General features: G+C 47.0%; 1 protein-coding gene across 2 annotated transcripts in view; it reads right to left on the reverse strand.

Moving 5' to 3' along the window:
* Positions 1 to 13,658, reverse strand: part of LOC114584510 (unconventional myosin-XVIIIb-like) — a 653,524-nt gene that overhangs the window by 625,618 nt on the left and 14,248 nt on the right. For both annotated transcript variants that reach the window (XR_013391460.1, XM_077922810.1), the window contains exons 3-5: positions 11,151 to 11,261; positions 9,408 to 9,512; positions 243 to 398 (exon numbers count right to left, since the gene is read on the reverse strand). Coding sequence is in view for 1 of the 2 variants with exons in the window: in XM_077922810.1 (XP_077778936.1) it covers positions 243 to 398; positions 9,408 to 9,512; positions 11,151 to 11,228 (339 nt within the window). In the remaining variant the exon portion in view is untranslated. The remainder of the gene's footprint in view (positions 1 to 242; positions 399 to 9,407; positions 9,513 to 11,150; positions 11,262 to 13,658) is intronic.

A 13,658-nucleotide genomic window follows, 5' to 3' on the forward strand; every position in this document is an offset into this window, starting at 1 on the left:
AGATGCCTGTCTATACTGAAGGCACTTTAAAAAATAAAGAATGGGTTGGGGATGTAGATTAATTCTTTTACTTCTATTATTGGGATATTGTTTTTTCTTTTTATTTTATATATTGTGATCTGTTTTGTGAACCACCCTGAGACCTCTGGGTATAGGGCGGTATGTAAATTCAATAAATAATAAATAATAATAATAATAAATGCAGTCAACCAATCCATCCATCCATCGATCCAGCTTCTCACCTTGCCACGAAGCTTCTCCAGCTCCTCCCTGCCCCCGGACGACCCTGCATCTGCCCCTGAGGTCTCCAGCAGGAGCTGCATGTCAGCCAGCAGAGCATGAGTCCTCTTCAGGTCACGCCGGAGTCGCTTCTCCACATCAAAATCTCGATGGCCAATCTGGAAAGGGGGTGGGAAGAGAAAGCAGGGGCAGGCTTAGGGTGGGCAACTTGCACCAAGCCCCAAATCTCATGCCCTTTCCCCTTTGCACCCATAAGTATAAATTAGCATATGCAAATTTTGTGCAGAGGGGAGCATTGGGCTGTGCCTCAGGCACAGACACGCCCCCCCCCAGCACTTGCCAAGGCCTCTTCCACCACCCCACCCAGCTTTTCTTAAAATGAAGGGTTTCTTTTTTCTTGCTTGGTTGGGGATGGCTTTGTTTTGGGGGCTGTTGCCTGCATTCATTTTATCTGTCTTGTCTTCTATTTGAGGGGGAAATGTAGGTATTTTCCTAGATTTCTAGATATGCCCCTCAACCCCCAAAAAGACTGGGGACTCCACAGAATAGCTGGTCCTTCTTTCCTTCAATGTCGTTAATTAATTTCCTGCTTCCTCTCACAAGACCTCAAGGCAGCCAGCCACCAATCAAGTACAATTAAAATTCAAAAACAATTTTTAAAAACGGAGGCAGCAGTCTCAGGTGGCAGAGTATGAGGGGGTAGCACCGTCATGGGCATCACACCCATCCTCCACTGCTGGCAGAGAAGCTGTGTCAGCAGCTTCTGGTGAGCTCTCATGAGAGCCCCAAGGAATCTTGTGGAATCTTGCAAGATCTCGCAAGAAGCCACGGTCACTTCTCCTCACTTCTCTGGGAAACCCAGTCAGATGGGCAGGTATAAATAATAAATTATTTATCTTTATCTTCATCATCATCATCATCTAGAGCCACCATGGGTGCCAGAGAAGCAAGGTGAAGTGGCTTCTTGTTTTGCCTCAGGCTGCACAATGGGACACCACGGCCCCTGGACAACACACAACCAGGTTTAAGCCAAAGAAGAGCCACAATGTCCACACAGCATGAAGGATGCTTTGTCAGGATTTGATTAATGCTTGTAATGTATGAAAAACTATGGAAAAATGGATTCTTATTCTTTGAACAAAATAGAGAAAATAAGATAAGCAGATAAAAAAAAAGATTGATAATGGTAACCATGGAAGGGCGGAGGGAAGTCAAAGGATTCAGGGAATCCTAAATGAGGAGGTGAATGGTGTGTCTGAATTTAAATTTGTTATGTAAAACATATATTTATGTCATTTCTTACATAGATACAAAGTTAACAAAAAGAAAATAGATTGATATATTTTGACAATTACCGTATTTTTCGCCCCATAGGACGCACTTTTTCCACTCCAAAAATGAAGGGGAAATCTGGGTGCGTCCTATGGGGCGAATGCAGGCTTTCGCTGACGCTTGGAGAGCGAGAGGGGTTGGTGCGTGTGAGGAGAACCTGAGCTTACAGGGTTAAACAGCTCAGAGTGTACGCCCTGCCTACTGTTGGGAGGGGGGAGACTCTGCGTCATTTCCGAGTCTCTCAAGTCTTTGTTCTCTCTACTTTCGCTTTTGAGGAGAGTGGACGTGTTTTCACGATGCTGTTCGACAATGGATAGTCTGCTGTAAATAAAACTGCTTTTAGCTGCTAAGATCCTGCGTGGACTTTATTTAGCACACTGAAGAAAGCACTTAAGCTTACAGCTTTCTCTAACCGCTGCTGCTTAACTCTGCGTTTTGCTCAGAGCATCGGAATGTGGCCTTTGAAGTCCGAGGCCTGGCCGAGGGGGTGCACAGCCGAAGCGGGCTGGACGCCAAGATTTATCTGAGCAATAAATCAATCACCTTTAACAGGTTATGGACGTTAGTTACTGCAATTAGAGAAAGCTTTGAAGTGCTGTGTGTAAAGGCTGTGGAAATTGAGAAGCTGCTGTTTTTGCTGCCGGAGGAAAAAGTCCTGCTTTGAGGCTCTGCCTGGGAGAATGCAGGGAAACTGTCTGCAATGCTGTGTGCTACAAAGAGCTACTGGATGCCTCTCCTCTGAAGCTGGCTGGTACGCGTGAGTACTTCAAAGCCCCAATGGGAGCACTGGGGGAGGAGATGGCTGAGCTCCAGGACTTTTATGATGTCCCGTTTGAAAAGCTCACAACCCAGTCCTGGGATATCTGGGTTAGAAGAGTAAGGGGGTGGTTTTTGGCCACAGGGCTGTGGAGTATAGCCCAGAAGGAGCCAGCCCCACCCATGCCAGTTGCTGCTGAAGATGGCACAGCAGACCTGGAGGCTGCTTTGCTGGAAGATAGAGAGCAAAGAATGCAAAGAGAGCTCTGCATGTTGAAAGCTAGCGTGGACTCTTTGCTGTTGCCCCACCTGGAGGGCATTGAGTCGGCTCAGGCCGCCTGGCAGGTGCTGAGGAGTCTGTGTGAAAGCTCAGCAGGAGCCCAGGGCCGGGAGAAAGCCGAGAGCAGGGAGGAAGCTGAGAGCCCAGAGGGGGCTGCTGGCCATGTTCCTGAAGTTACAGCTGGGAGTAGCTGCTTTGTCTCCGAGGGGCCGTGTGATGTTGAGGCCTACAACCAGAGTGCTGGGGAGCGTGCAGGCCCAGGCTGTGCACCCAAAGGTGGGGGTGCTGGGAACGCAGAAATGGCTGAAGAGGGAGCTGTGAGAGCTTTTGCTACGCGTCGCTGTTATCGCTGTGGCTCCCCCTCCCATCTGGTGAGAGAATGTCCAGTGGAGGCACAGGAACAGCCGAAGGCCGTCTCCCGTAGCAACCAGATAAAGGGCTCTTCTTCAAAGCGTGGGAAAGGCAAGCCGAAGGCAGCTGGCGGAGACACTGAACATAAACATTTGGCTGCCTCTATGGCTGTAGTCAAGAGTTGTCAACAGGATGCTGTGCTGGCTTTTGTCATAGACAGTGGAGCTTCCCATCATCTCGTGCCATCTGCAGGATTTCTGGAGAACTGCACCTCTGTAACTTCTGGGAAGACTGTCTGTTTAGCAGATGGGACTCGACACCCACTCACGCAGACTGGCTCACTGTTTTGTCCTTTCTTGCAGGGTTCAATCCAAGCTTTTGTTGTTCCAGGACTGTCCTGCGCGTTGCTGTCTGTCAGCGCCCTTCTTGCTGAGAACTACAGAGTGTGTTTTGAAGACAATAAGTGCTCTATTTCTAAGAATGGACAGCACCTAGTTAGTGTTGAATGTAAAGACAGGTTGTTTGTATTGAATGCTTCTTTTGCAGGTCCAGGTGACACGGAGGAGGCTCAAGCACAGTGTGCCAAAAGCCAAACGCAAGAAAGGTGAACCCAAGTCCCAAAAGATGATTTTTTGTGGGTATGAGCCAGGGACCAAGGGGTGGAGGTTTGCGTATCCATCAGGGAATCAGTCCAGGATTCTGCTCAGCAACAGTGCTGAATTCTGTGAGCAGAGTGGCTGGGCAAGGATACATGGGAACCCTGACATCCTGTCAGAGAGTCTGCTTGACTCTGCTGATGAAGAAGAGGAAGAGGTTGAACCTGCTACTGAGGCTCAGAGTCCAGACCCAGTGCAGGCAGAGGAGAGAACTTCTCCCAAGACTGTGAAGATTGAGCAACGCAGTGCTCCATCTTCCCCCACAGGTTCGGCTGAGAAGTCCAGAAGGCGCAGTAAGTCAGAGGGGGAGCTCTCTGATGCCAAGGACGTTCTGGCTGACCCTAGTGGGTCAGAGGGGGTTCCTGAAGTAGTGCTGCGTCGATCAGCTCGGACAACCAAGGGGAAACCTCCTGATAGGTTTGCCGTCACTACCGTGTGGGTCGGAATCGCACAGTGTGAACCCGAGAGTTTTGAGGATGTTCAGAAACTGCCTCAGGAAGAAGCCAGAAAATGGCATGAGGCGATGCAGAAGGAAATGAACTCAATGGAGTCGCTAGGTGTGTTCTCCCTCACGAAGTTGCCGGTGGGCAAAAAGGCCGTGGGTAGCCGCTGGGTTTACCGTCTTAAGCCCACAGCGACAGGAGAACCGCAGTATAAGGCAGATTAGTGGCGAGAGGATTCACGCAGCGCAGGGGGTTGCATTATACGGAAGTTTATGCTCCCACCTGTAGGAGTGAATCTCTACGTTTGCTCTTGGCCATTGCTGCACAAAGAGGGTTGCTGGTGCATCACTTTGATGTGGATGTTGCTTACTTGAACTCAGACCTCCAGGAGGATCTCTACATGCTTCCTCCTCCAGGGTTTGAGGGCAATGAGCAAGGTACTGTGTGGAAACTTCACAAGTCAATTTACGGCCTGAAGCAGTCGGCCAGGAATTGGAACTTGTGCCTGAATGAAGCTTTGGAGAAGCTAGGTTTCAGGAAGAGTCTTGCTGACAGTTGCCTGTTCCTTAGAGGATCAGGAGACGCACAGGAACTGGTTTTGTTTTATGTTGATGACATCATCCACATTGGAAAGGCAGACAAACAGGTGCGGAAGTTTGCCAAAGAGCTTGGGAAACGGTTTCAGCTCAAGAACTTGGGTGCAGTAAAGATCTACCTAGGTGTCCAGATAGCGAGAACTGAGGATGGTAGCTTCTTGCTCAGTAAGAAAGGCAAGATTGAGCAGTTGCTTGAGAAGTTCAGAATGTCCGATTGTGCAGGAGTTCGGACACCCATGGAGACGAGCTACGTGAAAGATAGCCAGCAAGCAGAAAGTGCTGAGTTTGAGAATGCTGAGCTCTTTCAGTCAGCTCTAGGTAGTCTGTTGTATCTGTCCCAATGGAGCAGACCAGACATTGCCTTTGCTACCAACCTGCTAAGTAGGGAAGCGTCAAATCCCAGTGTGAGAGCTTGGCACGGTATCAAGCGGGTACTGCGCTACCTGCAGCATACCAAAGACTTCTGTCTTAAGCTGCCAGCTGAAGGTGAGTCAAAGCTCACATGCTATGCGGACAGTGACTGGGCGAATTCGCAGGACCGCAAGTCTGTGTCTGGATTGGTGGTAAAGTTTGGGAAGTCACTAATTGGGTGGAAGTCCCGGAAACAAAGTCTCATTGCGCTGTCTTCTACTGAGGCTGAATTCAGTGCACTGTCAGATTTGTGCCGGGAACTAGAGTTCTATAGATGCTTGGTGCAAGAGATCTATGGGGATTGTAGCTTGCCCATCACGGTTTGGGAAGACAATCAACCTTGTTTGAAATTGGCTGAATCTGCGCAATTTAAGGCCAGAACCAAGCATCTGGACATACGTTTCCAAAATGTGTGTCAGAGTGTTCAGTCAGGTTTGATACGGCTGAAGTATTGTGCCAGTCACAATAACTTGGCCGATGGATTTACCAAACCTTTAAGCTTCCAGCGTCATGGGGAGTTTTGTGGTGGTTTGGAGTTGGGGGTAAGTTCTGTACATACTTTCCCCACAGTAGCGCAGGACGAGAGGGGGTGTGAGGAGAACCTGAGCTTACAGGGTTAAACAGCTCAGAGTGTACGCCCTGCCTACTGTTGGGAGGGGGGAGACTCTGCGTCATTTCCGAGTCTCTCAAGTCTTTGTTCTCTCTACTTTCGCTTTTGAGGAGAGTGGACGTGTTTTCACGATGCTGTTCGACAATGGATAGTCTGCTGTAAATAAAACTGCTTTTAGCTGCTAAGATCCTGCGTGGACTTTATTTAGCACACTGAAGAAAGCACTTAAGCTTACAGCTTTCTCTAACCGCTGCTGCTTAACTCTGCGTTTTGCTCAGAGCATCGGAATGTGGCCTTTGAAGTCCGAGGCCTGGCCGAGGGGGTGCACAGCCGAAGCGGGCTGGACGCCAAGATTTATCTGAGCAATAAATCAATCAGCAGATAAAAATCAGCAGATTAAAAAAAAAGATTGATAATGGTAACCATGGAAGGGCGGAGGGAAGTCAAAGGATTCAGGGAATCCTAAATGAGGAGGTGAATGGTGTGTCTGAATTTAAATTTGTTATGTAAAACATATATTTATGTCATTTCTTACATAGATACAAAGTTAACAAAAAGAAAATAGATTGATATATTTTGACAATTACCGTATTTTTCGCCCCATAGGACGCACTTTTTCAACTCCAAAAATGAAGGGGAAATCTGGGTGCGTCCTATGGGGCGAATGCAGGCTTTCGCTGAAGCCTGGAGAGCGAGAGGGGTTGGTGCGCACCGACCCCTCTCGCTCTCCAGGCTTCAGGAAGACATCCGCAGCCTAGGCAGCCCTGCGGGAGTTCCCGCAGGGCTGTCTAGGCTGCGGATAGCAGCCTGCTTCACGGAGCGTCGGGCGCCCTGAAAGCAGAGCGCCCGGCGCTTCGGGAACACATCCGCAGCCTAGGCAGCCCTGCGGGGGGTCCCGCAGGGATGTCTAGGCTGCGGATAGCAGCCTGCTTCATGGAGCGTCGGGCGCCCTGAAAGCAGAGCGCCCGGCGCTTCGGGAACACATCCGCAGCCCAGGCAGCTCTGCGGGAGGTCCCGCAGGGATGTCTAGGCTGCAGATAGCAGCCTGCTTCCTGGAGCGTCGGGCGCCCTGAAAGCAGAGCGCCTGGCGCTTCGGGAACACCACCGCAGCCTAGGCACCCCTGCGGGAGGTCCCGCGGGGATGTCTAGGCTGCAGATAGCAGCCTGCTTCCCAGAGCGCCGGGCGCCCTAAAAGCAGAGCGCCCTGCGCGCCGGACAAACACCCGCAGCCTGGGGAGTCCTGCAGGAGTTCCCTGCAGGGCTCCCCATGCTGCGGACAGCAGCCTGCCGCCCGGCGGGTGGGCGGGGCACCCTGAAGCAGAGCGCCCCGCGTGCCGGACAGGCACCCGCAGCGTGGGGAGCCCTGCAGGAGTTCCCCGCAGGGCTCCCCACGCTGCAGATAGCAGCCTGCCGCCCGGCAGGCGGGGCGCCCTGAAGCAGAGCGCCCCGCGCGCCGGACAGACATCCGCAGCGTGGGGAGCCCTGCAGGAGTTCCCCGCAGGGCTCCCCACGCTGCGGATAGCAGCCTGCCGCCCGGCGGGAGGGGCGCCCTGAAGCAGAGTGCCCCGCGCGCCGGACAGACATCCGCAGCGTGGGGAGCCCTGCAGGAGGCTTGAGAGAGTGGCTGCAAACGCTCTTCTGCAGCGTTTCTTCAGCTCTTCTGCAGCGTTTCAAGCAATGGCCAAATTGGCAGCTCTTTCCTTCTGCTAGCAGAAACAGCCAATGAATCACAAGTGGTGGAGGTCAGAGGAAGGCAGTGGCACTGGCAGCAGCAGCAATCTCTTGCCTGCCTGCCTCCAGCGGCCCTCAGGAACCATGAGCACAGAGCAGAGGCCACAGAAAGCACTGCAGAACACCCTTGGTGCCCCAGGGGGAGCAGCTGGCACAGGGGCTGCCTTTCTCAGCTTCAATGGGCCAGCAAGTTCAAAGCAAGAGCCTGGAAATTAAACTGAGTTACTCCACAAATCTGCAGTTCTGATTTTTGAAAATGTCAGTTTGCTTTTGATATCTGTTTCAGTAAGGCACCTTTTAAAAACAAACAGTATCTTGTTATTAAATATAAGCATCTTAAATTTAGTTCCTTCTCTCCCTCCACACACCACACCTCATAGAAGTTAAAACTAACAAATTAGAAAAGGTATAAATTCCACTTCTTCCAAGCAAATTCCAATTCTCCAAAATCCACTTTCATGGGTCACGTCTTGCCCTTAAGATGACTTTTAACACATCCTGAATTATGCATTCTGCACAGTTATCAGCCATTAACTGTACTGTGCTTGGTATTTGAAGATGCAACCCAGAATCTGTCCTCACACACAAGACGCGTGAGGCTGCACAGGAAGGAGGCAGAGCCCAGCTACAAAGCCAAGTGAGGCAGGGAGCATTCAGGACAAGGGGTCCTGAAAAGCCAACTAAAAATGTAAGAACATATGAAGACTCCTGCTGGATGCGTACACTCACAAGTGTACACATCCTTCATATATAATGGCTACTCCTCCTCCCTTCCTGTTTGGTCTATTCCTTTTAAACAGGTTATACCCCTCAATTTCTACATTCCAGTCATGGGTCTCATCCGGTTTCAATAATGTCTACCAGAGTCATATTTGCCATCCTGCATTAAAAGCTCCATTCGTCTTGCTTGTTTCCCATACTTGGTGCATTTGTGTAGAGACAACAGAAACAATGAGTTGTTCCCTCCAGCTGCTTCCTTCTTGTAGTTTCTTGCCCTTTAGCAGGTTTCGGTTTCAGTTAGGGTTAGGGTTAGGGCGAGTTTCCTGTGCATCAAATAAACCATTATCCCTAGCACTGTGAATTCTTCTGTCATCTGTAATGTTGTCTCCCTCGCCCTGAAGTTCTAGTTTAAAGCTCTCCTGATCAGATTCGCAAGACTCCTAGCAAACACATTTGTGCCAACTGCTGTGAGGTGCAGCCCATCTCTTGCCAGAAGTCCTTCCTCAAGACCATGATCCAAGAAGCCAAACCCTTCCTCATTACCCCACCAGCGCAGCCAGTAGTTTATCTCCAGTATTTTCCTGTCTTCTTGTGCCACAACCGCTCCTCCACATGCAGCTGCTGGGTGACCTTGGGCTAGTCACACTTCTCTGAAGTCTCTCAGCCTCACTCACTTCTATCCATGGGCTGTTAGGCTACTGAATGAAAAGATAAAAACAGGGCAACTGGCTTTCGGGTTTGATGGATGTGCGTCAGTAAACGAGGGGAATTAAGACTAAGAGAGCTGAGTGGGGGTGCTCGTGTAATCTCACTGTATACAAGTTGTACAAGTGACAATAAAGTATTTCAATTTCAATTTTCTATAGGCAAGTATTGTGATTTCATTTTATTTTAGGTAAGGAAGGGCATTCAGTTATGTGAGTTCCCTTCTACACCCTGAAATTGCACAATCAGCTGGTTTGCCATCAGCTTGTGAGCCTGAGATCGATTCTAGACACTTTGGAGCTCTTTGGCATTTAAAAGGCTTTGTGATTCTGCACTGTTTAGATTGTGTGGTGACAATTGCCTGTGTGCTACTGCCTTGGCTTACACATTTATTTTATTCTGTAAGGGTGAAAGGAAGGCATTGGAGGCTGTGCTCCCTTGCCACCCTGCATCTCCAGGAAAGGAGATGGCGGGGTAGAGACAAGCCACCTGTTCCACTGCTGGCGTTCTATGTTGTTTCCCCAGGGCCTAACGGTGACATCCTTCCAAGTCACTGACAGATTGCCGTTCCCTTACCTGTTCACAGAGTGTGGCAATCAGCCCTTCCAGGTCCCGCTTCTCACAGAGAATTGCCTGCTTCTCTTCGCCCTCCTGCTCACACTGCATCTCCAGCTGACGCAGCTGTAAAAGAGGCCAAGGAACAGAGCGATGTCTGAATGGACTGAGCGGAACTGAGAGGGGGAGCCAGCAAGTAGCAGCAGCCTGCAGCCATTGCTAATGCCATCCTTTCTTCACCAGAACAACTTTCCTTATGTCCAGAAACCTGAAATTGCACTGGTGGTATTTTTGTTTTTAATTGCTCTTTGTTTTATGTTTCAAAGGCAGCTCCTGACTGGGAAAAACTGACCCAAGAAAGAAAAACAAATACAGCTTGACCCTTTTTGATTGATTGGATTGGAAGCGTCGTTTATAAGAATTGAAACTATCCTCTTACAGTTTCTGGGTTAATTTGGGATTCCTTGCATGTTGTTGATGTTGTTGTTATTGTCATCAATATTATTGTCATCATTATCTTTGATTATCATCTTCTAAACCAACGCCTCAATGTGATTTGCATATAAGATAATTAAAAACATTTTAAAACACAAAACAACAGATGCATTTAAAATAAGACTAAAGTCCTAACAAGTGGGCACTTGCAGAGGCAACCATCAAAGGTGTCATTAAAACCGACACCTTCAAGATCAGGGCCACAATCTGAGGCCCATCATTTTATCTCTTAATTCCAGCCCATAACATGCATGCCGATGCTGTCCCCACTCATCCATATCATGATTTATTTGTAGTTCTTTAAAATAATGTCTCTTTTCTGTGAAAAGATCAATAGCAGCCCAAGGAAATGGAAATCCATGAAGATTCATGCATACCAAGCAGCAGACCTTAACATTACACATTAGATTCAGATTTCTAATATATCACTATAATTTTGAAAACAAGCTTTGCCTAATATTTTTAGTGCCTCTGAAGCATCATAGGCAGAAATAATTATATAGTTAATTAAAAAGAAATTAATTTGAATCCAGTCTTGCTTTTACTCAGTGGGACCAGAAAGCATATATAATCAGCCACAATTCTCTCTAATTTATAGAAGCAGAACTAATCTCACCTATATATCAATGAGATCTGCCTTCCAATGACAGCGGTCAAGCTCCAGTGTCCATTGTGCTCCGCATTCTGTATCCGACAAGACAGAACGGTCCGTGGGACAAATCAGCTGAACACAAGACCATCCGAAGAGACTGCTGGGTCAGGCCAACAGCTCATCCAGCACAGCACCCAGCAAACAAGACCTGAACACAAGAGCCCTCTTCCCTCCAGTGGCAACTGGGATTCAGAAGCATTACTGGAGTCAGCTCTGGAGGCAGAGTTTTGCCAGTATGCCTGGAAGTCATTGATAGCCTTCTCCTCCATGAATTTGTCTAATCCTCTTTTAAAGCCACCCCACTTCTTCCTAAGGGAGGGAGTCACATAGTTTAATATGTGCTGCGTGAAGAAGTCCTTTCTTTTGTCTGTCCTGAATCTTTTAACATTCAGCTTCATATGAGACAGGGAGAATAACTTCTCGCTGTCCAGTACTTTCTCCATGCCACACATAGGTACTTAGCCATTATTCACTGCAGCTGCTTCCTACGTGAAATGAACAGGACGGCCTTCAAGGGCAGGAGTGGAGAGCTCTGTCTGCTGGAATGCCCAGAGCTACAGAAATCTGCCAGACTAAGGACACACAAGGACAAAGGTGGCTGCCTCCCCATGCCATACCTTTTTCTGGCACGACTGCCGAACATCCTCCAGCTCTTCCTCCTTGTCCTCCAGCTCCTTCTGGTGAAGCTGTTTCATCCTCTCAATTTCCAGTTCAAGTATCAGGTGAAGCTGAAAGGAAGCACCAGGACAATATGAAGATGAAGGTGATGAATTATCCACCCTTCACTGTGAGGTCCTGGGGGCAGGGTTACAACAACCTGAGCACTCAAGATGGTCTTTCAGATATTTGGGACCTGAGCCGTTCTGGGTTTTGAACACTAACACAAGCACCTTCAGTTGGGGAGGGTGACTTGTTTGTGTTTTTTTTAAAAGATATTTATTAGAATTTTACAAAATGAAAAAAGAAAAAAGAATACAAAATAAAAATAGATAAAAAACAATTCCATCTTTCCATCACTTTCTTTCATTTGCTTATTTCCCGGACCTCCTCACACCTCCTTTTTTGTATTCCAGTTCAATTTGTTAGTTCAGCAAATCCTTCCCCTCTTTGTATATCCCAATCTTTAATCTTAAAATAATGTAACATTAAATTTTTATCTGTTAATAGTCCATTTTCCCCCCATACTCCTTATAGCGTTATAGCTAAAAACCACATAACTTTTCATCCAACATCATTCTAACATTCATTAATTTTACAATATTTCTGTAGGTAGTCTTTAAATTTCTTCCAATCTTCTTCCACCGACTCTTCTCCCTGGTCTCGGGTTCTGCCAGTCATTTCTGCCAATTCCATGTAGTCCATCACCTTCATCTGCCATTCTTCCAGGGTGGGTAGATCTTGTGTCTTCCAATACTTTGCGATAAGTATTCTTGCTGCTGTCGTGGCATACATAAAGAAAGTTCTATCCTTCTTTGGCACCAATTGGCCGACAATGCCCAGGAGAAAGGCCTCTGGTTTCTTCAGAAAGGTATATTTAAATACCTTTTTCATTTCATTATATATCATCTCCCAGAAAGCCTTAATCCTTGGGCACGTCCACCAAAGGTGAAAGAATGTACCTTCAGTTTCTTTACATTTCCAACACTTATTATCGGGCAAATGATAGATTTTTGCAAGCTTGACTGGTGTCATGTACCACCTGTATATCATTTTCATAATATTCTCTCTTAAGGCATTACATGCCGTAAACTTCATACCTGTGGTCCATAACTGTTCCCAGTCAGCCATCATAATGTTATGTCCAACATCTTGTGCCCATTTAATCATAGCAGATTTCACCGTTTCATCCTGAGTATTCCATTTCAACAGCAAGTTGTACATTCTTGACAAAGTCTTAGTTTTGGGATCTAACAGTTCTGTTTCCAATTTTGATTTTTCCACCAATCCAATTTTCTTATCCGAATTGTATGCCTCCATTATTTGATAATAATGAAGCCAATCTCGTGCTTTATTTTTTAGTTTTTCATAACTCTGCAATTTCAGTTTGTCTCCCACTTGTTCCAAAATTCCCCAATATTTCGGCCATTTGGCCTCCATATTTAGTTTTTTCTGAGCCTTCGCTTCCATCGGTGACAACCACCTTGGGGTTTTATTTTCAAGCAAATCCTTATATCTTGTCCAAACATTAAACAATGCTTTCCTGACAATATGGTTTTTAAATGCTTTATGTGCTTTGACCTTATCATACCACAGATATGCATGCCATCCAAATACATTATTAAAACCTTCCAGATCCAAAATGTCTGTGTTTTCAAGGAGTAGCCATTCTTTCAACCAGCAGAAAGCTGCTGATTCATAATAAAGTTTAAGGTCTGGCAGAGCAAATCCACCTCTTTCCTTTGCATCTGTTAATATTTTAAATTTTATTCTGGGCTTCTTGCCCTGCCAGACAAATCTAGAAATATCTCTCTGCCACTTCTTGAAACAATCCATTTTGTCCACAATTTGCAATGTTTGAAACAAAAATAACATTCTTGGCAATACATTCATCTTTATCGCAGCAATACGGCCTAGCAGTGAAAGCTTCAAGTTTGACCAAATTTCTAAATCTTTTTTCACTTCTGACCAGCATTTTTCATAATTGTCTTTAAATAAGTTCCTATTTTTAGCTGTCATGTTAATCCCCAGGTATTTCACTTTCTTAACCACTGTTAAACCTGTCTCATTCTGAAACCTCTCTCTTTCAATCGCCGTTAAATTTTTCTTTAAAACCTTTGTTTTTAACTTATTCAGTTTAAATCCTGCAACCTGACCAAAGTCTTGAATCAGTTCCAAAACTCTTTTGGTACTAGATTCTGGCTCCTGTAATGTCAGTACTAAAGGGGAGGGTGACTTGTTGAGGGTTTCTGTTGAGAGCCACATTCACTTATGGAAAATTTGTTGGGAACCACTGATCTGTAGTGGGTGGAGCCAAACATCACTGAAGGCACCCTCTCCCCCCTCTCTTTCTGCTACTCCCTCATCTTATTTTCTCTTCCTTGTAGTCCATGGCTGGGGGGGGGGTGTAGGTTGCTTGCCCCCCTGCATCACCTTTCTGTGCTCCTTAAAATAACCCTGTAATTGAG

The sequence above is a fragment of the Podarcis muralis genome, chromosome W (assembly GCF_964188315.1).
Source record: "Podarcis muralis chromosome W, rPodMur119.hap1.1, whole genome shotgun sequence".
Taxonomy (NCBI): Eukaryota; Metazoa; Chordata; class Lepidosauria; order Squamata; family Lacertidae; genus Podarcis; species Podarcis muralis.